This window comes from Salvelinus fontinalis, chromosome 34 (assembly GCF_029448725.1).
Source record: "Salvelinus fontinalis isolate EN_2023a chromosome 34, ASM2944872v1, whole genome shotgun sequence".
Taxonomy (NCBI): Eukaryota; Metazoa; Chordata; class Actinopteri; order Salmoniformes; family Salmonidae; genus Salvelinus; species Salvelinus fontinalis.
The window spans coordinates 7,221,057-7,248,855 of record NC_074698.1 but is presented as its reverse complement, the minus strand read 5'-3'; the positions used below and the strand labels follow the sequence as shown (position 1 = coordinate 7,248,855).

Here is a 27,799-nt window from a genome sequence, read left to right as displayed (position 1 = left end):
GCGAACACACACAAGCGACACCCACATCAAACCACACCCCAAAACTAACTCAAGATTGAATTCAGTCATGGCCACTAGCAAGTCAGTTCTTAATTTACAATGGCGGCCTACCCCGGCTAACCCCTCCCCTAACCCAGACGACGCTGGGCCAATTGTGCGCCGCCCTATGGGACTCCCGATCACGGCCAGTTGTGATCCAGCCCGGGATCAAACCAGGGTCTGTGGTGACGCCTCTAGCACTAAGCTGCAGCGCCTTAGACCGCTGCGCCACTCCGGAGCCATGCAGAAATTCTCCAATAAAAATAAACGTTCTACCCCACCATGTTATTATTTGGAAGCCTATTTGATTTGGAGTTCGGACATATAATGTTTGTATGTGAAAACTATTTCTAAGATGCATACTTTCAATTTTTCCAAACTAACCCTAACCCTTTTCCTAAACTTAACCTAATTCTCCTAAACTGTGGCATAAGTTCTCAGAAGTCAAATGTCAAGGTTTCAGCACTGGCCTCTGCTATCTATTCCAGCAAGATAATGCATAGGCCTATATATTAACATTTGTGCTATAACTTAGTTCCTCTGGCTAGAGGTCTGGACTTAAATGGCACAGTTCTTAGGATGGATTTGAAACAATGTTTCAGCCTACCCTACCATAGCACTAGACTGCAGCTTTCCAAAACAAAGAGCATCCACATGACACTCACTACGAACCCTATAACTATCCTACCAGGGGTTTACAGGCTTTACATTACTGGCTATGTAGTCATTTCAGCCAATGCATTTCTGGTAATTGTGGGTGTCAGTTGGCCAGTATAGCCAACGAGAGACTAATTATACTCCAAAATGTCTCTATTCTTCCTTTTATCCAAGATCCTTTTGTGTTCTTCACTGGCTGTTCTCAACATTATTGTTTTAGGTGGAGTGTTAGCGGTCCACTGTGTATTCTTGGAGAATGTGTGGTCAGTGTGGGTTTGAGTGTGACCGTTACTGACGAGAGGGCCCATTGGCTAGGGCTCCTGTGCTGCACACATTGATAATGACAGTGCTTCCATCTCCTGGTTAAAGTAACTAACTGCTGTAGGGATCTTTATTGTTCCAGATCATTTTTCTCAGGTTTGGCATTTTTTGTTTTCAAATGATGTGATAGTTTGGCTGACACTGAGGACAAAATCAAAGCCCCAGTCTCTATCAGTGGGTCATCCCCCATTAGCTTTAGCAGAAGCAGCGGCTACTCTTCCCAGGGTCCACAAAAAAAAACACAAAACATGACACGTAAAACAAAACACTGATAGACTGATAGACAAGGACAGTCACACACATTTTAAATACAACTATATACACACCATACAACAAAAAAAGAATACAAACAACACAACTAAAAGAGAATGTGTGTGTTTGAGTGTGTCTGTGAGTGCGCGCGCGTGCGTGTGCCTGTCCCCTCACAGTCCCTGCCGTTCCATGAGATGTTGTTTAATCCGTTTTTTAAAGGTAATTTTGTTGTTTGCTTGAGTAATTGGAGATGGAACGGAGTTCCATGTAATCATGGCTCTGTATAATACTGTGCGTTGCCGTGGATTCGTTTTGGACTTGGGGACTGTGAAGAGACCCCTGGTGACATGTCTTGTGGGGTATGTATGGTTGTCTGAGCTGAATGTTATTTGATTATGCAGAGAACAAGGAATTTTCATCACAATAATATTTCTCATAAAAACTAGGAGAAGCAATGAATCTCTCGTCAACCCTCAACCGGGAAAGACTGGAATGCATGTTGTTGATGTTAGTTCTGTGTGTGCAGTTAAGGGCAGGGCCTGCTGTTCTGTTGGGAGCCAGAAGCAGCTTTGCTAGGTCTTTCTTTGCTGCACTTGACCATATTACCGGACAGTAATCAAGACCAGAGCCTGGACAACTAGTACAGTTGATTTGTGTCAAAAACGCAGAACATATTTTTTATAACAGACATAACCCTCCCCAATCTTCACAACAACTTTGTCAGTATGACCATCCACAAGTGACTATCCAATGTTATACCTAGGAGGTTAGCTTCCTCAACTTGCACAATGCTCCACAACTCCAGGTGAGGTTTAGGTCTTAGAGAATGTTTTGAACCAAATAGGGAGTGAAAGGGCTCGGGTCATGGGTTGATGGCCACAGACAGACCTCGTGGGAACACCTGGCCTAGCAAAACTTCATCCTGGGCTGGGAAATGAGAGCATGTTTACATTCTAGGGACCTTGTTTACATTCTAGGGACCTTGTGATAGGGATGACAGTGAAAACATGACTTTGAGCATCAGCAAACAACACAAACTGGATCTCTTCCCATACCGTCTCACCTCACACCCCTCGTCAAGCCCAACTGAGCTGCTCCGTGTATCTCCTGGTCTCCTTCCCTCAGACCTCATCTCTCCGTTAGCTAGCAGACCCAGAAGACGTGTAGACCAGCAGCCCAATGGAGCAGACAGTGGTGCTGATCACAGGATGCTCCTCGGGGATAGGCCTCAGTCTGGCTGTCCGGCTGGCCTCGGACCCAGCGAAAATGTACAAAGGTAAGCAGTGACTGACTTGCAAGGACATCACTGTACAGAAAGCGTTCATTTTGTTCAGTGCCATAAGATCATGCAATTAACAGTATGGATACAATACGTGGCGTGTTCGTTGCATGAGGGCTTTGAAGCAGTAAGCTCACTCTGGGTATTATGCCTGTTTACTACATGGCATCCACATATTAGAAAACATGTTTTGGTTGGTTTATCTGCGTCACAATGTAATTACAGAAAATTCTAGTTTTGGAAACTATGGTGACAACATAATGTCAATGTCAAGCTCTGTATTTCATCCGTTTTGTTTCGTACATCTTTAATGGTAAACCTCTGATGGGGAAATCTCTGATGTCCTTGACCACTGATATCAACTCTGTTTAGTCTATGCCACCATGAGGAATCTTGCCAAGAAGGAGCGTCTGCTGGACTGTGTGAAGGGCCTGCACAAGGACACCCTGGACATCCTCCAGATGGACATCACTGACCAGCGGTCCATTCTGGATGCCAGGGACAGGGTCAGGGAGAAGAGGGTGAACATTCTAGGTACGACCAGAGTCATGACTTACAGTAATAGTGTTAATTTGTGTGTGTGTGGTTGTGTGTGTGAAACAGAAGAACAGATGTCCCTCATATTTTTACATCAACGACAATTTCTTTACATGTATACAGCATACAGGATGTCATGTGCTCTGGCTTTCTGTTTGTCTGTGGTATTCATGTTGGCAGTGTGTAATGCTGGTGTGGGGTTGATGGGGCCGCTGGAGGCACAGTCCCTAGCCACCATGAGGCAGATCCTGGAGGTCAACCTCCTGGGCACCATCAGCACCATCCAGGCCTTCCTACCAGGGATGAAGGCCCAGGGCCATGGACGTATCCTGGTCACTGGCAGCATCGGTGGGCTACAGGGTGAGAGAGAGAGAGAGCAGGGCTGGGGTGACATTACCCTTAGACACTGCTCTAAGGTCAGATTTGGGGGTTTGTTTAGTATTTATTGCCATGATAGTCACATATCTCTGTGTGTTATTGTATTGTAGGACTCCCCTTTAATGAGGTGTACTGTGCCAGTAAGTTTGCAGTAGAGGGCGCCTGTGAGAGTCTGGCCATTCTCCTGCAGCACTTCAACATCCAGTGAGTGCAGACAGTCATCAGCTCATGTATCCCTTTGTCAGTGTTTCATTTTGGATGTGCACTGTATCTGTGTTGGTACTGATTGACTCCATCCACCATCGTGCAGTGTGAGTCTTATTGAGTGCGGCCCTGTCAACACGGATTTCCTGGACAACCTGCAGAGGGCAGAGCCAGGGGACTCTTCGCTGCAGCAGGTTGACGCCCACACACTCAGCCTCTATGACACATACCTGCAACACTGTGGGATGGTGTTCCAGAATGCAGCTCAGGACACAGAGGATATTGTGAAGGTACAAGGTACTGCTTACTTGACATCTATTAGTTATTTAGCTGATCTGATAAAGGTGCTCCTCCCTGTCTCCAGAGCATACTGCATGTACATATGTATGTATATGATACTAGATATTTATAGATTTTCTATGGAAGTGTAAGTAGTACTGATGAGTAGATTTAATAGCTGGACCCCTCTCAATACAGGTATTTCTGGATGCCATCCAGTCATCGAACCCTGCATTCAGATACTACACCAACAATGCCCTCATTCCGCTCAGCAGCCCTAAGATCTCAGCACTGGACGGGTCCCAGTACATCAGAAATATGAGCAAGATCATCTTCTCAACCAATGGGAAAGGGGAACAGAAATAGCCATCAAACTATATAATATAATATAACCCTTTACTTTATACAATCAGTACCAGTCAACAGTTTTAGAACACCTATTCAATCCAGGGTTTTTCTTTATTTTGACTATTTTCTACATTGTATAATTATAGTGAAGACATCAAAACAATGAAATAACACATATGGAATCATGTAGTAACCAAAAGGTCTTAAACAAATCAAAATATATTTTATTATTGAGATTCTTCAAAGTAGCCACCCTTTGCCTTGATGACAGCTTTGCACACTCTTGGCATTCTCTCAACCAGCTTCATGAGGAATGTTTTTCCAACAGTCTTGAAGGAGTTCCCACATATGCTGAGCACTTATTGGCTGCTTTTCCTTCACTCAGCAGTCCAACTCATCCCAAACCATCTCAATTGGGTTGAGATCGGGTGATTATGGAGGCCAGGTCGTTTGGTGCAGCACTCCATCATTCAACTTGGTCAAATAGCCCTTACACAGCCTGGAGGTGTGTTTTGGGTCATAGTTCTGTTGAAAAATAAATGATAGTCCCACTAAATGCAAACCAGATGGGATAGCGTATCGTTGCAGAATGCTGTGGTAGCCATGCTGGTTAAGTGTGTCTTGAATTCTAAATAAATCACTGACAGTGTCACCAGCAAAGCACCCCCACACCATCACATCTCCTCCTCCATGCTTCACGGAGGGAACCACACATGCGGAGATCATCTGTTCACCTACTCTGTGTCTCACAAAGACACGGAGGTTGGAACCAAAAATCGCAAATTTGGACCCATCAGACCAAAGGACAGATTTCCACCAGTCTAATGTCCATTGCTCATGTTTCTTGGCCCAAGCAAGTCTCTTCTTCTTATTGGTGTCCTTTAGTAGGGGTTTCTTTGCAGCAATTTGACAATGAAGGCCTGATTCACACAGTCTCCTCTGAACAGTTGATGTTGAGATGTGTCTGTTACTTGAACTCTGTGAAGCATTTATTTGGGCTGCAATCTGAGGTGGAGTTAACTCTAATGAATTTATCCTCTGCAGCAGAGGTAATTCTGGGTCTTCTTTTCCTGTGGCGGTCCTCATGAGAGCCAGTTTCATAATAGCGCTTGATGGTTTTTGCGATTGCACTTGAAGAAACTTTCAAAGTTCTTGAAATTTTCCGCATTGACTGACCTTCATGTCTTAAAATAATGATGGACTGTCTTTCTCTTTGCTTATATAAGCTGTTCTTGCCATAATATGGACTTGGTCTTTTACCAAATAGGGCTATCTTCTGTAACCCCCCCCCCCCCCACCCCCACCCCCACCTTGTCACAACACAACTAATTGGCTCAAACGCAATTAGAATGAAAGAAATTCCACAGATTTCTGTTCATTGAAGTGCATTCCAGGTGACTACCCCATGAAGCTGGTTGAGAGAATGCCAAGAGTGTGCAAAGCAAAACCCTTGAATAAATAGGTGTGTCCAAACTTTTGGCTGTATATAGGTTATACACATGATTTGCATTGGAGCCACACACAAGCACATCATTTCAGCAAACAACATAGTTGGCCAAAATCGTCTTCTTTACACACAATGTTCAACCACCAACTTCGAGGTGGAGGTTTCGCTATCATGTCACAACTTTCTTATACATTTGAAGAGTTTATTTCCAAAATATCTATATCCACCAATCAGAAATGATTGCTAATGGGTACCTTCATGTGTGTGTAAGATATTACTGTTCTTAGATTTTAGTGTATGTGTATGAAAATGTGTCTTTTTTTTTTGCAACACTCGATATATCCATTGTTTAGCATGGAATGAAATGATTGTATCCTGTATATTTGACTGTGATGTGTGGCTGTCTCACCTAGCTATCTTAAGACGAATGCACATACTGTAAGGCGCTCTGGATAAGAGCATCTGCTAAATTATTACAATGTAAAATATGTAGATCTCATATTATTGTATTGAATGCTTTTTAAAATATATTTTTAAAATATTGATGTCACAAATGTATCATTCATACAGTTCTTTATTAAAAATGTAGTTATTGTTACATTTGACTGTGTGAAACCTAGCAGTACTACTCATTTGAGAGTGAGGTGAATTTGTCTCTCAGGGATTCTTGAAAGACGAGACAATCCCAACTTTTCTTTTACAAGTATTTTTCTTAATATTAACAACGTTTGAAATATAACTGTTCATAAACCAAAGTACCAGCTACCACACAATATAAATGAACAACCTCCTAACTAAAACCTTTTTCATAAAATGCACCTAACTGGATTTATCTCAACTTAGTCAGACACCATAAAAGGCATTTTATTTATTATTTATTTATTATTATTGTCCAACATGCGTTTAAGGGCCTTGATTGTTTCATTCTAACATTAGATTATTCAAATGCGTAATAGAAAACTCCAAATGTATTTTGTTTTTGTTTTATACTACTGTATAATGTTCCAAGGCTAATTGTGTTAGCATTTTGACACGTTTTTCTAAATTCAGAACATAAAACAAGATTTATAAAGGATGTCTAGCACAGAAAGTACTGTACTTCAATAGTTGACATATATTGAAGGACAACGATGAACATCTTTCTTCAGAATATTTACAAAGAAAATCTATATTAAGGGGGTTAGCAATCACTGACAGAGTTGACGACAGAAACTCAAAACAGACATATTCTTGTCTTTAAAAATATAAGTCGAATACAAAACATTTGTAAAACATAGTAAATAATTAATTTAACAATCCACAACAAAATATAACCATTCTACCATTTCAGCACTCTGACAGAGTTGATGTTGGACAAGAAATCTGCCTGAATTGACATTTTACGGAGTTATGGCTTCTTTTCTTCTTCATTCAAGTGTTATACAAAATACCAATTTTGTTTTTTCTCAGTTACTTTATGACTCTAAAGCCTACGTATTTCAACCAAAATTCATATTCCATCTTAATATATAATGGAGATGGAGTTGACAGGTTATGGTTGTGACCATGGTGATATCAATATTGTTTGTTTAAATCTATCAAACTAGAGAACTTTTCAGATCATGGGTGGTCTTGTCACACTACGGTTAATCAGGAGATGAAGGGAATATCATGGTATAGCTGACTCTGTTAAATTCGGATTCATTTAGGATTTTAAACAAATCTGACGGAGTTGACCAAAACTCTGGACACATTTTGTAGGAATCACAGTTTTTAGAGAAATATTCCTTAAAGTCAGAGACGGCTATTGCAAGAAACCACATGTGATACTTTTCAGTTAACTTCTTATGGCTGGGGGGCAGTATTGAGTAGCTTGGATGAATAAGGTGCCCAGAGTAAACTGCCTGCTACTCAGGACCAGAAGCTAAGATATGCATATGATAAGTGGATTTGGATAGAAAACACTCTGAAGTTTCTAAAACAGTAAGAATGATGTCTGTGAGTATACCAGAACTCATATGGCAGGCAAAAGCCTGAGAAAAAATCCAACCAGGAAGTGGGACATCTGAGGTTTTCAAGTCTTTGCCTATCCAATATACAGTGTAAAATTTGGTCCAATTGCACTCCCTAAGGCTTCCACTAGATGCCAACAGTCTTTAGAACCTTGTTTCAGGCTTCTACTGTGAGGAGGGAGAGAATAAGAGCTGTTTGAGTCAGGTGTCTGGCAGAATGTCATGAGCTCAGTCAGGCGTGCCCCCGTGAGAGTTAGCTGCGTTCCTTTTCCTTTCTAAAGACAAAGGGATTCTCCGGTTGGAATATTATTGAAGATTTATGTTAACCTGTTTGGGCTCAAGGGGCAGTATTGAGTAGCCAGATAAAAGGTGCCCATTTCAAAAAGGCCTCGTACTCAATTATTGCTCGTACAATATGCATATTATTATTACTATTGGATAGAAAACACTCTCTAGTTTATAAAACCGTTTGAATTATATCTGTGGGTGAAACAGAACTGGACTTAGAGCAATTTTCCTATGTGTATGTCAGAATGCAGAATTTTGCTGGCTGTTCTGAGACCTGTGTATTAATTTATCTGTCCTCTATTGGTTGAGATGCACTGCATACGCCTTCCCCTGGGTGTCAGCGAATAGGGAGACTTGAAATGGAATTTCTACGTAGTTCCCAAAGGTTATAAATTGCTTGGAACCGAAGTGTCCCATCTTTCCACTCTTCGCTCTGACGCAGGGAGGGTCTTGGCATGTCATGTTAGAAGCTCCTGTTTTAGCCCCTAGATATATCCGGCTCTGTTTTTATTCGATATAGGTGTTAAAGACATCGTAATGTTGTTATTTTAAACCGAATTATATCAGATTATGTCAGTATATTGCGATTTTCAGGTATTTATTTTCGTGACGTTGTAGGAAGTTGGGTATCTCTGGCCCACACGGCTATTGTTTACTGCTAATTGCAACGTTGAAGACGACGTTTTCCAACCTAGAAACGATTCTTTTGGACAAAGGACACCTTTCCCAAGATTCTGATGGGAGTTCATCAAAAAGTAAGAGCTATTTATGCTGATAATTCATTGTTCTGGTGGAAAAAGTTAAATGCATAAGACGCCATTACTTGCAGTGTAGCCTTGTTTATCACACCCTGTATTGCGCAGTAACGTTACTTTTAAAAATGTAATTCAGCGATTGCATTAAGAACTAATTTGTCTTTCAATTGCTGTCCAACCTGTATTTTTTTAGTCAAGTTTATGAATAGTTTTCGATAAGAATAGGTGCCTTTCCAAGATGGCGCCGGACAGATTGCTTGAGATTTTGGACACTATTCTCATTGTATAAGCACGATTTGTGCCGCTAAATATGCACATTTTCGAACAAACTCTATATGCATTGTGTAATATGATGTTACAGGACTGTCATCTGAAGAATTCTGAGAAGGTTAGTGAAAACATTTATATATTTTGGTGGTTTATACGTTATCGCTATTTTTGCCTTGAATCAATGCTGTTGTTATGTTTGCTATTGTGGTAAGCTAATATAACGCTATATTGTGTTTTCGCTGTAAAACACTTGATAAATCGGAAATATTGTCTGGAATCACAAGATGCCTGTCTTTCAATTGCTGTACACTATGTATTTTTCATAAATGTTTTATGATGAGTATTTAGTTATTTGGCGTTGGTGTCTGTAATTTTTCTGTCTGCTTTCGGTGCAATTTCTGACTGTAGCTGCAATGTAAACTATGATTTATACCTGAAATATGCACATTTTTCTAACAAAACATATGCTATACAATAAATATGTTATCAGACTGATGAAGTTGTTTCTTGGTTAGTGGCTATTTATATCTTTATTTGGTCGAATTTGTGATAGCTACTGATGGAGTAAAAAACTGATGGAGTAAAAAAAGTGGTGTTTTTGCTAACGTGGTTAGCTAATAGATGTACATTTTGTGTCTTCCCTGTAAAACATTTTAAAAATCGGACATGTTGGCTTGATTCACAAGATGTGTACCTTTCATATGCTGTATTGGACTTGTTAATGTGTGAAAGTTAAATATTTAAAAAATATATAAATTTTGAATTTTGCGCCCTGCACTTGAGCTGGCTGTTGTCATAAGTGTACCGACGTCGGGCTTGCAGGCAGAAGAAGTTAAAAACATCCTAAAGATTGATTCTATACATTGTTTGACATGTTTCTACGAACTGTAATATAACTTTTTTGACTTTTCGTCTGGATTAAGTGCCTGAGCCTCTTGAATTTGGATTTGTGAACTAAACACGCGAACAAAAAGGAGGTATTTGGACATAAATGATGGACATTATCGAACAAATAAGTGTTTAACACTTGTATTTTCATCAACATTTATGATGAGTATTTCTGTAAATTGATGTGGCTCTCTGCAAAATCACCGGTTGTTTTGGAAGCAAAACATTACTGAACATAACGCGCCAATGTAAACTGAGATTTTTGGATATAAATATGAACTTTATCGAACAAAACATACATGTATTGTGTAACATGAAGTCCTATGAGTGTCATCTGATGAAGATCATCAAAGGTTAGTGATTTATTTGATCTCTATTTCTGCTTTTTGTGACTCCTCTCTTTGGCTGGAAAAATGGCTGTGTTTTTCCGTGACTTGGCGCTGACCTAACATAATCGCATGGTATGCTTTCGTCGTAAAGCCTTTTTGAAATCTGACACTGTGGTGGTGGGATTAACAACAAGTTTATCTTTAAAATGGTGTATAATACTTGTATGTTGGAGGAATTTTAATTATGAGATTTCTGTTGTTTGAATTTGGCGCCCTGCACTTTCACTGGCTGTTGTCAAATCGATCCCGTTAAGGCATTTATCATGTTCTGTCTGTATGTAGAGGGTGCGTACTGGCGGCAGAGAAGTCAGGCGCAGGAGAGCAAAAACTGATTTACAACGGCACAGTTTAATAAATAAAACCACCGTAAACAGAGCAATAAATGAATGGGTAAACAAAACCCGTTACACACCAGCATAACGTGCACAAGGACTACAATAAACAATTCTGGACAAGGACATGGGGGGAACAGCGGGTTAAATAAACAACATGTAATGATGGAATTGAAACCAGGTGTGTGGGAAGACAATACAAAACAAATGGAAAATGAAAGGTGGATCGGTGATGGCTAGAAGACCGGTGACGTCGACCGCCAAACGTCGCCCGAACAAGGAGAGGGACCGACTTCGGCGGAAGTCGTAACACTGTATGAGAGAAACTGTTCTTGTATTTCATTGTTTGTGTCAATCATTAGTAGTGTTGAGCAAACAATTACTTCACATTGGAAGAAGTTAAGCCACCTTTAACAAAAATATATTTTACTTAACAAAAGTTACTTTGACAAAGTAGTTCACTACATCCAAACTGCTTTGTGATAAATTATCATATCTAAATGTCATAGATGACAAATTGCAAGAACAGATCACTCTGGAGTCACAACAGAATGTCTAATTTAGTGTATTTTACACAAAACTATGTTTCAAGTGAGAATTAGACAGGTATGATGTAAAAAAAAACAAAGGAAATTCTTGCCTACTGCACCCATATTTAATTTTATTTTTGCAAAAGAGGTAATGTGTAGTTTACAGTAGTTACAGTTGCTACACCACCACATGGTAAAAAACAGTCAATAACACTACCAATATTTGAATTAAATTCAACTACCACCAAGCTACTGCAAAATGTAGTTTGAACTAAGTGTAGTTCACTTCTCCCCAACACAGTATGTTTTCCCTGCCAGTTCACAACGTTCTGACATTGAACTATGTACAGACTTTCTCCCTCATGTGATTTTCTAGCTCTGTGACCTGTTTCATGGACATGTTTGAAATACCTCTAACCCAGAGGAAAAACAGAAGAGGTTCTCTGTCCTTCCTCTCCAAACATTGCTACAAAGTGACAAACAGTTGAACACAAACAAAGCATATGAACGTCTGTTCGCACACACACGCACACACATACATACATACAGTGTTCTGTTCCTAAGGAGGTACATTTCAGTCTTTGTGGTTCTGGTTAAGGTCCATGTTGTGACTCGTGAAATCTGATGACAATTATTTCAGTTTGAAGGAGGAGATTTCAAACTCCAAGAGACCGCATACAAGCTCCTCATCAACATCACTGTTTAACCTGTTCATGTGTTGTAATCAATGTTACTCACTGATTTACTGTAAATATTACTGAAGTGTTTCTCACATGATCCAACATGAGTCAACAGATGTTCTTTATTTTGTCCACCAGGTGACATATACTGTAATCCTATCCATCGTGTTGGCTTGTTGATACGGTTCCTGATTTGAATGAGGGATAAGCCTATAAACTACGTAAAACATACAGCCAGGTGACTGATGATAATGTCTCCAAAGCGTAAAGACGTCACTGTAAGTGGTGGTTTGTTTTGTCTCCTGAAGTGAAGGCCATATATAGTTGCGAACAATGGTCAAATTGTTTTAAAAAAACGTTGAATTTGAGTCTAATGAAAACAATGAGGTACAGTCGTGACCAAAAGTTTTGAGAATGCGACAAATATTAATTTCCACAAAATTTGCTGCTTCAGTGTCTTTAGATATTTTTGTCAGATGTTACTATGGAATACTGAGGTATAATTTAAAGCATTTCATAAGTGTCAAAGGCTTTTATTGACAATTACATGAAGTTGATGCAATGAGTCAATATTTGCAGTGTTAACCCTTCTTTTTCAAGACCTCTGCAATCCGCCCTGGCATGCTGTCAATTAACTTCTGGGCCACATCCTGACTGATGGCTGCCCATTCTTGCATAATCAATGCTTGGAGTTTGTCAGAATTTGTGGGGTTTTGTTTGTCCACCCGCCTCTTGAGGATTGACCACAAGTTCTCAATGAGATTAAGGTCTGGGGAGTTTCCTGGCCATGGACCCAAAATATCGATGTTTTGTTCCCCGAGCCACTTAGTTATCACTTTTGCCTTATGGCAAGGTGCTCCAACATGCTGGAAAAGGCATTGTTCGTCACCAAACTGTTCCTGGATGGTTGGGAGAAGTTGCTCTCGGAGGATGTGTTGGTACCATTCTTTATTCATGGCTGTGTTCTTAGGCAAAATTGCGAGTGAGCCAACCCCACACATGAACGGTCTCAGGATGCTTTACTGTTGGCATGACACAGGACTGATGGTACTGCTCACCTTGTCTTCTCCGGACAAGCTTTTTTCCGGATACTCCAAACAATTGGAAAGGGGATTCATCAGAGAAAATGACTTTACCCCAGTCCTCAGCAGTCCAATCCCTGTACCTTTTTGAAGAATATCAGTCTGTCACTGATGTTTTTCCTGGAGAGAAGTGGCTTCTTTGCTGCCCTTCTTGACACCAGGCCATCCTCCAAAAGTCTTCGCCTCACTGTGCATGCAGATGCACTCACACCTGCCTGCTGCCATTCCTGAGTAAGCTCTGTACGGATGGTGCCCCGATCCCGCAGCTGAATCAACTTTAGGAGACTGTCCTGGCGCTTGCTGGACTTTCTTGGGCGCCCTGAAGCCTTCTTCACAACAATTGAACAGCTCTCCTTGAAGTTCTTGATGATCCGATAAATGGTTGATTTAGGTGCAATCTTACTGGCAGCAATATCCTTGCCTGTGAAGCACTTTTTGTGCAAAGCAATGAGGACGGCACGTGTTTCCTTGCAGGTAACCATGGTTGACAGAGGAAGAACAATGATTCCAAGCACCACCCTCCTTTTGAAGTTTCCAGTCTGTTACTCAAACTCAATCAGCATGACAGAGTGATCTCCAGTCTTGTCCTCGTCAACACTCACACTTGTGTTAACGAGAGAATCACTGACATGATGTCAGCTGGTCTTTTTGTGGCAGGGCTGAAATGCAGTGGAAATGTTTTTGGGGGATTCAGTTCATTTGCATGGCAAAGAGGGACTTTGCAATTAATTGGAATTCATCTGATCACTCTTCATAACATTCTGGAGTATATTCAAATTGCCATCATACAAACTGAGGCAGCAGACTTGGTGAAAATAAATGTTTGTGTCATTCTCAAAACTGTTGACCGCGACTGTACACTGTCATTCTAAAAGCCTATGAAAAAGGTTCAAGACAAATATATCTCTCACTTCAGGCTCCTGTTTCGTTCCATCCCAAACCGGCACAAAAAGCTGACACAAAATGTCTCCACTCAACAGAGCAAACTAGGTCTTATTTTACGCTCAGTGAGTTATGTAAAATACAGTGTGAGATTCTAACACCCAAGAGCCAAACGCTGGTCTAAGAACCTACCATTACAGCACAGAGCGAGCTATGGCCTCTGACCTAACCTAACATTACAGCACAGAGCAAGTTATGGCCTCTGACCTAACCTACCATTACAGCACAGAGCAAGTTATGGCCTCTGACCTAACCTACCATTACAGCACAGAGCAAGTTATGGCCTCTGACCTAACCTACCATTACAGCACAGAGCGAGCTATGGCCTCTGACCTAACCTACCATTACAGCACAGAGCAAGTTATGGCCTCTGACCTACCATTACAGCACAGAGCGAGCTATGGCCTCTGACCTAACCTACCATTACAGCACAGAGCGAGCTATGGCCTCAGACCTAACCTACCATTACAGCACAGAGCAAGTTATGGCCTCTGACCTAACCTACCATTACAGCACAGAGCAAGTTATGGCCTCTGACCTAACCTACCATTACAGCACAGAGCGAGCTATGGCCTCAGACCTAACCTACCATTACAGCACAGAGCGAGCTATGGCCTCTGACCTAACCTACCATTACAGCACAGAGCAAGTTATGGCCTCTGACCTACCATTACAGCACAGAGCGAGCTATGGCCTCAGACCTAACCTACCATTACAGCACAGAGCAAGTTATGGCCTCTGACCTAACCTACCATTACAGCACAGAGCAAGTTATGGCCTCTGACCTAACCTACCATTACAGCACAGAGCGAGCTATGGCCTCAGACCTAACCTACCATTACAGCACAGAGCGAGCTATGGCCTCTGACCTAACCTACCATTACAGCACAGAGCAAGTTATGGCCTCTGACCTACCATTACAGCACAGAGCGAGCTATGGCCTCAGACCTAACCTACCATTACAGCACAGAGCAAGTTATGGCCTCTGACCTAACCTACCATTACAGCACAGAGCGAGGTACGGCCTCAGATCTAACATACCATTACAGCACAGAGCGAGGTACGGCCTCAGATCTAACATACCATTACAGCACAGAGCGAGCTATGGCCTCTGACCTAACCTACCATTACAGCACAGAGCGAGCTATGGCCTCTGACCTAACCTACCATTACAGCACAGAGCAAGTTATGGCCTCTGACCTACCATTACAGCACAGAGCGAGCTATGGCCTCTGACCTAACCTACCATTACAGCACAGAGCGAGCTATGGCCTCAGACCTAACCTACCATTACAGCACAGAGCAAGTTATGGCCTCTGACCTAACCTACCATTACAGCACAGAGCAAGTTATGGCCTCTGACCTAACCTACCATTACAGCACAGAGCGAGCTATGGCCTCAGACCTAACCTACCATTACAGCACAGAGCGAGCTATGGCCTCTGACCTAACCTACCATTACAGCACAGAGCAAGTTATGGCCTCTGACCTACCATTACAGCACAGAGCGAGCTATGGCCTCAGACCTAACCTACCATTACAGCACAGAGCAAGTTATGGCCTCTGACCTAACCTACCATTACAGCACAGAGCAAGTTATGGCCTCTGACCTAACCTACCATTACAGCACAGAGCGAGCTATGGCCTCAGACCTAACCTACCATTACAGCACAGAGCGAGCTATGGCCTCTGACCTAACCTACCATTACAGCACAGAGCAAGTTATGGCCTCTGACCTACCATTACAGCACAGAGCGAGCTATGGCCTCAGACCTAACCTACCATTACAGCACAGAGCAAGTTATGGCCTCTGACCTAACCTACCATTACAGCACAGAGCGAGGTACGGCCTCAGATCTAACATACCATTACAGCACAGAGCGAGGTACGGCCTCAGATCTAACATACCATTACAGCACAGAGCGAGCTATGGCCTCTGACCTAACCTAACATTACAGCACAGAGCGAGCTATGGCCTCAGTCCTAACCTACCATTACAGCACAGAGCGAGCTATGGCCTCAGACCTAACCTACCATTACAGCACAGAGCGAGCTATGGCCTCTGACCTAACCTACCATTACAGCACAGAGCAAGTTATGGCCTCAGACCTAACCTACCATTACAGCACAGAGCGAGCTATGGCCTCTGACCTAACCTACCATTACAGCACAGAGCGAGCTATGGCCTCAGACCTAACCTACCATTACAGCACAGAGCGAGCTATGGCCTCAGACCTAACCTACCATTACAGCACAGAGCGAGCTATGGCCTCTGACCTAACCTACCATCACAGAACAGAGCGAGCTATGGCCTCAGACCTAACCTACCATCACAGCACAGAGCGAGTTATGGCCTCTGACCTAACCTACCATTACAGCACAGAACGAGCTATGGCCTCAGACCTAACCTACCATCACAGCACAGAGCGAGCTATGGCCTCTGACCTAACCTACCATCACAGCACAGAGCGAGCTATGGCCTCAGACCTAACCTAACATTACAGCACAGAGCGAACTATGGCCTCAGACCTAACCTACCATTACAGCACAGAGCGAGCTATGGCCTCAGACCTAACCTACCATCACAGCACAGAGCGAGCTATGGCCTCTGACCTAACCTACCATCACAGCACAGAGCGAGCTATGGCCTCAGACCTAACCTAACATTACAGCACAGAGCGAACTATGGCCTCAGACCTAACCTACCATTACAGCACAGAGCGAGCTATGGCCTCAGACCTAACCTACCATAGTAGCCTAAGCTATAGGACATTAATTCATGTGGGAGGTCAACACACAGCATAGCCACAATTATTTTGATCAAATAGTGGATTAAAGCAGTGTTATTCTGAATGCCACTTATAGCACATAGGCCTGTGGCCTTTGAATTTGGTAATACCAATATGGATGTTTCTTTCTAGCCTGCAGTACAGTAGGTCATGTCATGTGACCCATGTCAACCTGCTATCATTTGCAAGTTGCCCTGAGTTTGTTTGAACCCACAGTTGGAGATAGTGTACCAGACAGCGTACCAAAGTCCAGGTTTGCATCATAACCAGACAGGTCATCTTCCTGTCTCAGTCATCCCCTCCGTCATGAAACACCCACTCACCCACCCACATCATGCATGGTGGGTTTGGACTTTGAATCTCCACAAGAGCATCACTGTGACAGTGTTGAGGACACTGCATTGGAATTTGACCATTCAATTGGGGGCGGGGGGCAGTGACCATAGGCAAAGCCATGGCAGGGCCTATCTGGGCAGAAGCCCTGCCAGATTGAACACTGGCCCACCCATGCATAGGAGGTTCCTGGGATCTAATGTTGTATCACAATCATATGGTCCGGTTCAACATGGTTCAACCGGTTCAACATGTCACGGAGAACATAATTTACCAGAGCCTGGAACACAGGGGGGGCATTGGTGAGGCCAAAAGGCATGGCCAGATACTCGTAGTGGCCGCTGGCCGTCTTGAAGGCAGTCTTCCACTCATCCCCCTCTCTTGTCCGCACCAGGTGGTAGGCTTTCCGTAGATCCAGCTTGGAAAACACAGTGGCCCCCTGGAGCAGCTCAAAGGCCGAGGAAATTAGTGGTAGCAAGTAATGGTTCTTAACCATAATGTCATTGAGTCCCCGGTAGTCAATGCACAGGTGCAATGCATCTTTTTCTCCACGAAGAAGAACCCTGCGCCGGTGGGAGAGGAAGAGTTCAGTAGATAGGGAGTCCCCAATGGAGGTCTCCATAGCCTTAGTCTCCGGTACCGACAGAGAGTACAGACATTCCCAGGGTGACGTGGTGCTAGGGAGAAGGTCAATCCCGCAGTCATAGGGTCGGTGCGGTGGAAGCGACGTGGCCCAGGCTTTGCTGAACACCTCCCGGAGGTCCTGGTATTCCGCAGGGATGGTGGAGAGGTCCGGGGCACCTTCCGAGCCCACAGGAAGCCGTCCCGGAGCGGGCTGCGCTGACTTCAGACAATGGGCGTGGCAGAACGGACTCCAGCCCATGATGGCACCCGTAGACCAGTTGATGAGGGGAGCCAGGAGAATCCCAAAACCACAGGAATCTGAGGAGACTTGAGCAGAAATTGAATAGTCTCGCTGTGATTCCCTGACACCCGTAGGTTTATGGGAGTGGTATTATGAGTGACCCGGCCTATAGAGCAACCATCCAGCGCTCTAACATCCATGGGAATGGAGAGGGGCTGAGTGGGGATATTCAGCTTGGAAGCCAGGGTAGCGTCCAAAAAGCTCTCATCGGCCCCAGAGTCAATGAGGACCCGGCGAGATTTAGACTGGTTTTCCCACAGCAGAATGGCATGAAAAGGGGTGCGAGCAAGGGTAGCAGAAAGGTTTCCCATATGACCCACCAGAGTACTCGCTCCTACCGGTGAGCCTGGTCTTTTAAAGGACAAGACGCCACAAAATTACCCAAAGTCCCGCAATACAGACAACTCTTTGTGTTGATCCTGTGTTGCCATTCTGCTGGTAACAGCCCAGCTCTGCATAGTTGCATAGACTTGGGAAGCGGTGACTCTGCCGTCTTCGGTGACTCTCGGCAACGGGATCGCCGGGGACTTCCAGGATGACTCTGAGGCAAGGTGGAATCCCTGGACGAGCGAGCTTAATCTAATTTACTCTCCTTCCGTCGTTCCCGTTTTCGCCCAGCCATTCGGATGGTCAAAGCGATAAGGGAATCGAGATCCGTAGGTAACTCCTCCGAGACGCCGTGTAGGAACATATCGAACAGCGCTTCCTGGTTCCAAGCACTCTCCGCTGTCAACGTTCGGAAATCCACCGCATAGTCGGCCACAATGCGGGAGTCCTGCTGAAGATGGATTATCTTACGTGCAGCTTCTCTCCCGGAGAACGGGGCATCAAAAACCTTCTTCACCTCTCCCACGAACCCCTCCACGCTAACGCATATGGCCGGCTGTTGTTCCCATACAGCAGTAGCACAGATGAGAACCCTCCCTGACATCAGGGTGATGAGGGAGGCTATCTTGGAGCGATCTGAGGGGAAGGAGGAGGGCTGAAGCTCGAAGATGAGGGCACATTGAGCTAGGAACGCCCGACAGCTGCTCGACTCTCCATTGAAGTGTTCTGGGGGAGATAAGCAGGGCTCCCGAGAAGGTGGAGTGACTGATGAGACGGCGCTGCTCACAGCTGAGTTACTGAGGGGCTGTGCGGTTACCACCGTGTTAGGCTGCCTCCCAGACAACCCGCGGAATTGCGGCAGCAAAATGTCCAACGCCCGGTCATGACGTTCAGCCAACGTTTGGACCCCGTCCATAAGGCCACGAAGCAATTCCTCGTATCTCCCGATGGTGGCTCCTTGGGAGGAGATGGTGTTGCGCAGCTGGTCCGGGTCTGCTGGGTCAGTCATGTCCAGTTCGTACTATCAGGTTTGAAGGTAAGACCCAGATGCAGACAACGTCGAATAAACAGTTTAATTATCCAACAGGGGCAGGCAAAAGACAGGTGAAGAGCAGTCAGGAGTCAGTAATCCAGAGGAGCACAAGGTACAGGACGTCAGGCAGGCTCAGGCAGGCGGGCTCAGTGGCAGAACAGGCAAGGGACAAAACCAGGAGGGTGAGAAAAAAAGAGATGCTGGGGGAAAGCAGGGGCTGAGAGAATCACTTGGGTTGACTTGACAAACAAGACAAACTGCCACAGACAGACAGAGAACACAGGTATAAATACACAGGGGATAATGGGGAAGATGGGCAACACCTGGAGGGGAGTGGAGACAAGCACAAGGACAGGTGAAACAGATCAGGTTGTGACAATTCATACCCGATATTAGGCCATGTATGATGATTTCATGTTTTCATGCCTGCCTTGGTAGGCCAAGTTTATGTTTGAAGATTCAAGTGAGCTAGTCATACATGAATTATGTATAATGATTTCATGTTTTTTATGCCCGAGTGACTATACTGTAGTGTTTGCTTATTCAAAGTGAGCTATTCATTTCATACCAGCCATACAGTTCATGGTATAACCCTAACGGCTTTCTATCGTATTGTGTGTGGCTGTTTTCAAATGGTAAAAATGGTGCTCTTTTGGGCTGAATGAAAACACCTTCAGGGCTTTCTATTCTTCCTTCCTTCCTTTTCTTCTCTCCTCCTCTTCACTCTCTCTCTGAATATGTAGTTGATAGACATGTTGTACATTTCATTATGTTGTAAGCGGTTGTGTAGTTGTGCACTTGTGCACTTGCGTGGACTACTTTGCAATAATAACGGGCTTGTTTGTCAAGGGAAATTTGTGGTGTTTCCTGGTCACATTTATCCTGTGTTGTGTGTTAAATTATGTAATGTGATTGCACAAATTTTCACTTAAATATGTTGGGGGGGAATTTGTGCGGTATTTTTACTGGAAAATGTTGGCCCAGCCACTTTTACTTATGTCCAGCCCAGTGACTAGCTTGTATGGCTCCCTGGGCGAACCCCCCCTTCAGCCTCCTACCCAAAAAAGCACCATTCTGCACTAACTGTAATTTTTATTCAGACATTTGGAACACCACAAATAAATAACATAATTTAAAAATATAAAAATATATACAAAAATAAGACTAATACATATCAAAAAGAAATAACAAAGACGAATAGAAACAATTTTTTGTTGATTTGCACTCGAGCATCAATACATTGCCCATCCCCCAACACTGTCAACCAAGAGTCAAGACTAAACCAATTCACCTTGGTGGTGTGCAGACTGGTTTTATATTATTCTTTACGATTTCGCACAAACCAGAAAAAATGCAACAACATGTCTGTGGAACTATATATTCACAGTATTATGAATGAATTGTGGTTTATTTGGTTACATTTCCTAGTGTGACTGATTTTACTAATTGCATTTGTACTGTAAAAAGTTAGAGTTGCGCTATTTGATAGATTCACCCGCTCCCCCTACCTCGGACTTCCAGTGGGGAGATCTGAAGTCAACCTACCCCCGTCCCCATCTCGTACTTCTGAGTGGGAGACCTTCCCAGGCAGTAGCCTGCCTAGCTTACAAACTAGAATCAGGGCGCCCACTCCGACAAGGGTTAATTGACCCACAGTCCCACACGCTGACATGATATCATTGACGTGAAGTGCAAATGAGCGATATCGAAAACTGATCGCGCAAATAGTTTTCATACCTGCAGTAGGCAACTGGAATGAGAGCGTGCGTGCGTGTGAAACTACCCAAAATAATGAATGGTCTGTATGGGAATTTATAGCATGATGACTGATTGATTAATCCTGAATACTCAATAGCCTATAACACTCCTATCTTTCCTTCCGATTGGTTGTCTGACATAGACCCCCCCCCCCCCCCCCCCACGTCACACATTATTGGTCCAATTTATGCAACCTGAGTGACACATGATTTTATAGCAGACCTTGGACAAAGCCGGGGAGTAAACGCTTCTCTTCAAACTTTTGAGAATTTGCATTTCCACAAACATCTAGCATGGCCATCAAAACCACCCCTCTTCTTTTCCGGGCACTGGTTGAGATGTCTGAAGTACACTCTTCAAAAATTATACGAGGAAATCCCAACAGAACAAATATCAGGTAAGTGCAAAAGTGCCGGTGAGCGATCCTCCAGCATGTTTACGAAAACCGGCGGCGTGTAGGCTGTTTGGATCATTCACCAACTGTAGCCTGTGGCTTATTTATTTTTCACAATGGTTGAATAGAACGGCAATCATTTTTTTTTAACATAAAATAATATGTTTTAAATCTGAGACGCTCCCCCTAGGGTTTGCAGGGGGGCAGCAGAGAGGTAGATGATAAACTAACAAAATAAGAAAACATTTTTTTTTTAGAGAATTTAGATGGATTTCCGGTTACAATTAAAGTTTGGTAAAATCCTGAGCTAATTTGGAACAAATAATAGTGCAGTACAATTGAACATGTTAAGAATTATGTAAGAAGAAAAAAATATCCAAATGGAGAAAGTTTCTATTGCGAAGTGACAAGATGCACATCTCGCGATTGTTAACGGTTTGTCCTATATTGGCGTACATTAGGCTACAGAATTAGAAAATGTCTGTTTATCTGAATGTCAGGCAGTAGGCTCCAAAATATCTGTTTCTCTCCCCAGTAAGAGGCTACCTGTCTCCCAGACTCTGACCAGCACAATCAATCATTCCTCTGTGTTATGTTTAGAATACACATTTGAAGGGGGGGCAGGAGATGTTCCCTCATGATGAAAGGGGGGGATGCATATCCGTGGGAAGTAGGGCCCCCTTAAAAAAATATATTTAGGCCTTTACTACTCGTGTATTAGGGGTGCGATACAGCCATCTGCAGCTCACGCCACCGCAAACATCTTCCCGTGGCAATGGGGGCATGAATGAAAAAGTACAGGAAGGACTGGCCTAGGTGACTATGTAGGGAAGGCTATCAATTTGGCTAGAAGTTGGGGGTTTCATTTTTGAAGCAGTGAGCTATTTTGTATGGCAATGTTTTTTGAGCGGGCTAATGTGAGATCTTGAGTCACAGGACTGAGAGGGGAAGGGGGTCCCTCTGGCAGGTCTTCTAGGCTCCTACACATACCCCGCAGGTGTCTTACTTTATCCATCAAATTTGTCTGAGTTCAGTAACCATTTTAGATAGGCCTACTACATAGTGGGAGTTATAGAGCTCTTTGAAAGGGCTTGATCTGATCTCATTGTTTTTAAGTCTGGGATTTAAACACACAACAAGACTATTTTCACCAAATTGGGACAAAATCATTTAGATCGTCTTTGTTATGATACTTTAAAATTGTTATTTTTTTATTCTGGAGTTTGGAAAGATTGACTATCTAAAAAAAAAAATCACAGCAGGTGACTTAACCTATGTGAGCATAAGACCAGTATGCTTTACCAAAGATTAACACATTTTCTCCCTCTTCTCCCCCCCCCCAGACACCTGGGCAGCTGTGGGGCCCTGTCAGCACGGCGTGCCACCCTTCTGCTGTCCTCCCCCCTCCTCCGAACCACACCCTCCCGCAGCTTCATTAACCTGGCTGCCTCCATCACTGCCCGCAGGATGGATTACTCTGAGAGCCGCACACTAGGGTGAGACATCATCACACACACACAACTCCTCTCAGCCCCTCTGTCTTGTCATCCCCTGTTGACCAGAGGTGATTCTAAAGCCCCACTTTCCTAATCTCAACTTCAATAACCTTCAGTGAACATGTGGTTGGCTTGAAATAGACCTGAGCATATTGTATCTTTCCTATATCACAGTCCAATGTTTACTCCTGACTTATTATTTTTCAAGTGTACATGAGTAGTCCTTTGAGCATCTTCTTGATGGATCACCCTCTCCTGCCCCATCCAGGTACACTCCAGAGCAGATGTACAGTGTGGTGGCCAGTGTGGACCAGTACCAGCACTTTGTCCCTTGGTGTAAGAAGTCCCGGGTCGTGAAGGGAAGGAACGGGGATGTCCGGGCCCAGCTGGAGATTGGGTTCCCTCCCATCGTGGAGCGTTATACCTCGGAGGTCACGGTTGTCCCAAACCACCAAGTCAGGGTAAGCCCGGATAACATTGTACAACACGGTTTATAGCAAGGAGAGGGTAGACATCCTGTATCAATATGGAAATTGTGCCCTATTTAGAGTGCCTTCAGAAAGTAGTAATACCCCTTGACTTATTCCACATTTTGTTACAATCTGAATTCAAAACGGATAAAAATAATAATTCTTACCCATCTACACAGAATACCCCATAATAACAAAGTGAAAACATGATATTTTTGCAAATTGATAAATTATATATTTCTGTATTTAATTTTTATGTCAACATATGTTAGAATCGTTTTTGGCAGTGATTACAGCTGTGAGTTTTTCTGGGTAAATCTAAGAGCTTTGCACACCTGGATTGTACAATATTTGCACATTCTTTTTTTTATTCTTCAAGCTCTGTCAAGTTGGTTGTTGATCATTGCTAGACAGCCATTTCCAAGTTTTTCCATAGATTTTCAAGACGATTTTAAACTCTGCCGCTCAGGAATATTCACTGTCTTCTTTGGCCTTGCGTTTTATGCTATTGTCATGCTGAATTTTGTGAATTTTTTTTCTGTGTCTGTTGGGAAGCAGACTGAACCAGGTTTTCCTGTAGGATTTTGTCTGTGCTTAGCTCTATTCTGTTTATTTTTATTCTAAAAAACTCACTAGTCCTTGCCAATGACAAGCATACTCATAACATAATGCAGCCACCACCATGCTTGAAAATATGTGGAGTGGTTCACAGTGACGTGTAATGTTTTGGGGAAAACACAACCCTTTGTATTCAGGACATAAAATTGATTTCTTTGTCACTTTTTGCAGTTTTACTTTAGTGCCTTATTGCAAACAGGATGCAAGTTTTGGAATATTTTGTACAGGCTTCCTTTTACTCTGTCAATTATGTTAATATTGTGGAGTAACTACACTGTTGTTGATCCATTGTCTGTTTTCTCCTATCACAGCCATTAAACTCTCTGTTTTAATGTCACCATTAGACTCATGGTGAAATCCCTGAGCGGTTCTCTTCCTCTCTGGCAACTGAGTTAGGAAGGACACCTGTATCTTTGTATTGTAAAAATATATCACTAGCCACTTTAAACAATGCCACTTAATATAATGTTTACATACCCTACATTACTCATCTCATATGTATATACTGTACTCTATCATCTACTGCATCTTGCCATCTTTATGTAATACGTGTCACTAGCCACTTTAAACTATGCCACTTTATGTTTATATACCCTACATTACTCATCTCATATGGATATACTGTACTCTATACCATCTACTGCATCTTGCCTATGCCGTTCTGTACCATCGCTCATTCATATATCTTTATGTACATATTCTTTATCCCTTTACACTTGTGTGTATAAGGTAGTAGTTGTGTAATTGTTAGGTTAGATTACTCGTTGGTTATTACTGCATTGTCGGAACTAGAAGCACAAGCATTTCGCTACACTCGCATTAACATCTGCTAACCATGTGTATGTGACAAATAAAATTAGATTTGATACGTCATCCAAAATGTAATTAATAACAAAACCATGCTCAAAGGGATATTCAATGTCTGCTTATTTTAATTTTTTTACCAATAGGTTCCCTTAAACACTATGGCACACAGTGAGTCCATGCAACTTATGTGACTTGTTTAGCAACATTTTTACTCCTGAACTTATTTAGGCTTGCCATAACAAAGGGGTTGAATACTTATTGACTCAAGACGTTTTTATGAATTTGTACAAATTTCTGAACTTAATTCTACTTTGACATTATGGGGTATTGTGTGTGTGTGTGTGTGTGTGTTGGCCAGTGACACAATCCCAATGTAATTAATTTTAAATTCAGGCTGTAACACAACAAAATGTGGAAACAGTCAAGGGGTGTGAATACTTTCTGAAGGCATATCATGTGAAATTTCAGTACTGTAACTTGTGGGATTCAAATGTACTATGGGACCGGCTGAATTGGTTAAATCGTCTGTAATACATTAGATCCTCCTAGGGGATAAATACTAAATCGTTTCTTTTGATCACCTAGCTGCTAACATTGTGCTCCTACGTCCATAGAGCAAGGATTAGAGAGGCTTTGTCTGGGGCCATGTCCTGGACAAGAGCAGTGTGTAATGAGTGTGCGTGTCGTCTCACAGGCCGTGTGTACAGACGGATCCCTCTTCAGCCACCTGGAGACGATATGGAGGTTTGCACCTGCAGCCGAGGACCAACCAGACTCCTGCAACATCGACTTCCACGTGAGTACCACCATTTTGTCCACCAGCACAGTTCACTTTCAGTTGGTCTCAGCCTGAGACCTTAAAGTCAGCAAGGTCAGATAATGGCCCACTGAAGTACATGTCGTCTTAGTGTAGTTAACATTTATGAATGTTACGTCGGTGTTCACGCGAACATGAGTGATTTACTAATGAACTTAAGGGCTTGAGATCAAATTGCCTGCCAGGGGGCTAGTTTTACACCAGGCCTTGCACTTCTCTCAACCTATAAAGATACTTTTTTTGGAAGGAAGAAGTTGAGTAAAGGCAATTTAGGTTTTTATTTATATCCAGTAGTTGTTAGTGTTCCTAGCCTCTTCACATAGCTGACCAGAGAGGTCATAGCGATATCTCTCCCTCTCTACTCCCTGTCAGGAACTTCGTGACCCAGATATTGGGACAGGTTACCTGTAGTGGGATTTGGGAGATGGAGACTGTCTTTTGGACGGCCTCATTTAAGAAAGGCCTTAGGATGACTTGGCAGGAATAATGAATAGTGCGGAATGGAATGAGTTCATTGTCTGTCTGTCAGCCAGCCATTAAATCAGGAATTGATAGGTGAGAATTATCAGTTAATTGAAGGATTAGAATATTCCACCCTGAAACATATAATTGTATGGAAGTGATTAGAATGTATAAAATCATAATCAGTAAATGTGTAGTCTAGTCAGAATTAGGGTAAAGACAATGTGTCTTTACGGTATTTTAAACACAGACTGTCTGAGCTTGGTGCCGACCTGACTAGAGATTTGGGAGAAGAACAGGGAGTACGTGTCAAGGACAAGGTTACTAATCTCTGTCGGCTGGGTAGTGAGACAGTGTGTGCGTAGCAGGACATTGTGTGCGTCTGTTTGTGTGTGTGTGTATGGTTTTGTGAATGTGTGGGTGTGAGAAGTCAGTATAAAATGAATTGTTTTGTATTCTTGACTTTAGAACGTTCCCGTGAATAAACCTTTTTGACTATTTTAGCTGGGCCTCCGTCTGTTTCATTCGACCAGGATCTTACAAATTCTGGTTTTCAGACTGAGTAATGTAACTAAATTGGGTTATGTACCTTGAGAACAAAATTCTCTTAACAGCAATACAGATGGTGGTCCCTCGTTTTGGATATGAGCACTGTTTTCAAAGGAAACAATATTCCTCAGAAGGTAAACTTGTGTCAGCAGCATGGAATTTGAGTGTACTTATTATTATTCACTCTTCAGGTATCCTTCGAGTTCAGGTCCCCGCTGCACTCCCAGCTGGCCACCCTGTTCTTTGACGAGGTGGTGAAGCAGATGGTGAACGCCTTTGAGTCGAGGGCAGCCAAGCTATATGGGGGCCACCGCGGTCCCCTCCAGGAGATGCCAACAAGGAGGCGAGCAGCATGAGAAGACCCCTACCAGGCCCCTCACTCACCGACACATGGACTAAGTCTCACTCCCTACCACCCTCACCACCACCTGAAAGCCCTCACCACTCAATTTCAACATGGAATGCCTTCTGCAAGAGACTGGGTCTTCTCTTTTGGATTTTGTTCTTATGTACACAAAAGCACCTATTTATTTGCATTACAGAAACTTGAATGTACATACTATTTTTTATTTGGGATGGAAGTGGATGTTTGTTGTTCAAATGTTCATGTTTGAAAGGGACCTTCTATACGTTACAGAAGATGAAGTGACTCCTTTGCGGTGTTCAAAAACATCTGAGCCGTCAGCTTTTTCTTCTGACACTAATGCAACTTTTTTGGTGTGTGACTGGAAAATTAAAAAGCTCATATTTTGATAAATGCATGAGGCACAAAGATTTATCTTGAATGTGTTATCAACTGCGTGTCTTCTGTTCATTGTTGATTACTGTAATCGTCAAGATGGAGCTAGGTTAAAGTTGGTAGGATTATAGATGTGTAGAAAGTCTTGTTTCAACAGCCAAGAGAACAACTCTGCTCCAGTAAGAGAAAGTTGTCCTGTAGTAAACCTGTTCCATCAGGACAGTTCCAGGAAGGCACATGACTTGAGAATTAGTTGTGTAAGAGCCAGGAAGGAACACAACACAACACCTGAAGACTGATTTTAAACTGACCTGACACTTTTTAGGCTATTTGCCAAGAGATGAATGACAATCATTTGAATTTAAACCCTGTAGCAAATTCACTGGCTCACTGG

The 27,799-nt window shown here is 43.0% G+C and overlaps 2 protein-coding genes across 3 annotated transcripts; both read left to right on the top strand.

Moving 5' to 3' along the window:
- Positions 1 to 2,325: 2,325 nt before the first annotated feature.
- LOC129832967 (estradiol 17-beta-dehydrogenase 1-like) lies at positions 2,326 to 5,227 on the top strand. 2 transcript variants are annotated; one of them, XM_055897129.1, is made up of 6 exons: positions 2,326 to 2,545; positions 2,921 to 3,082; positions 3,266 to 3,445; positions 3,574 to 3,667; positions 3,774 to 3,957; positions 4,145 to 5,227. In XM_055897129.1, exons 1-6 carry the CDS (start codon positions 2,449 to 2,451, stop codon positions 4,310 to 4,312), a joined length of 885 nt encoding a protein of 294 aa, XP_055753104.1. In that variant the 5' UTR covers positions 2,326 to 2,448; the 3' UTR covers positions 4,313 to 5,227. The 2 variants fall into 2 exon arrangements, with proteins under 2 accessions (XP_055753104.1, XP_055753106.1); XM_055897131.1 differs by having other exon boundaries at positions 3,774 to 3,964.
- A 16,031-nt stretch (positions 5,228 to 21,258) lies between these two features.
- On the top strand, positions 21,259 to 27,423 carry LOC129832966 (coenzyme Q-binding protein COQ10 homolog, mitochondrial-like). Its single transcript, XM_055897128.1, has 5 exons — positions 21,259 to 21,450; positions 22,791 to 22,943; positions 23,212 to 23,404; positions 25,533 to 25,634; positions 26,858 to 27,423. The coding sequence occupies exons 1-5, from the start codon at positions 21,347 to 21,349 to the stop codon at positions 27,020 to 27,022; spliced, it is 717 nt and encodes a 238-aa protein (XP_055753103.1). The 5' UTR covers positions 21,259 to 21,346; the 3' UTR covers positions 27,023 to 27,423.
- Positions 27,424 to 27,799: the final 376 nt, after the last annotated feature.

Coding starts and splice junctions, on each gene's coding strand:
- LOC129832966 (XM_055897128.1), top strand. CDS start 21,347: ATGGCCATCAAAACCACCCCTCTTCTTTTCCGGGCACTGGTTGAGATG. Junction 22,944..23,211: donor TCTGAGAGCCGCACACTAGG/GTGAGACATCAT, acceptor TGCCCCATCCAG/GTACACTCCAGAGCAGATGT. Junction 25,635..26,857: donor CCTGCAACATCGACTTCCAC/GTGAGTACCACC, acceptor TTCACTCTTCAG/GTATCCTTCGAGTTCAGGTC.
- LOC129832967 (XM_055897129.1), top strand. CDS start 2,449: ATGGAGCAGACAGTGGTGCTGATCACAGGATGCTCCTCGGGGATAGGC. Junction 2,546..2,920: donor CCCAGCGAAAATGTACAAAG/GTAAGCAGTGAC, acceptor AACTCTGTTTAG/TCTATGCCACCATGAGGAAT. Junction 3,083..3,265: donor GAAGAGGGTGAACATTCTAG/GTACGACCAGAG, acceptor TCATGTTGGCAG/TGTGTAATGCTGGTGTGGGG.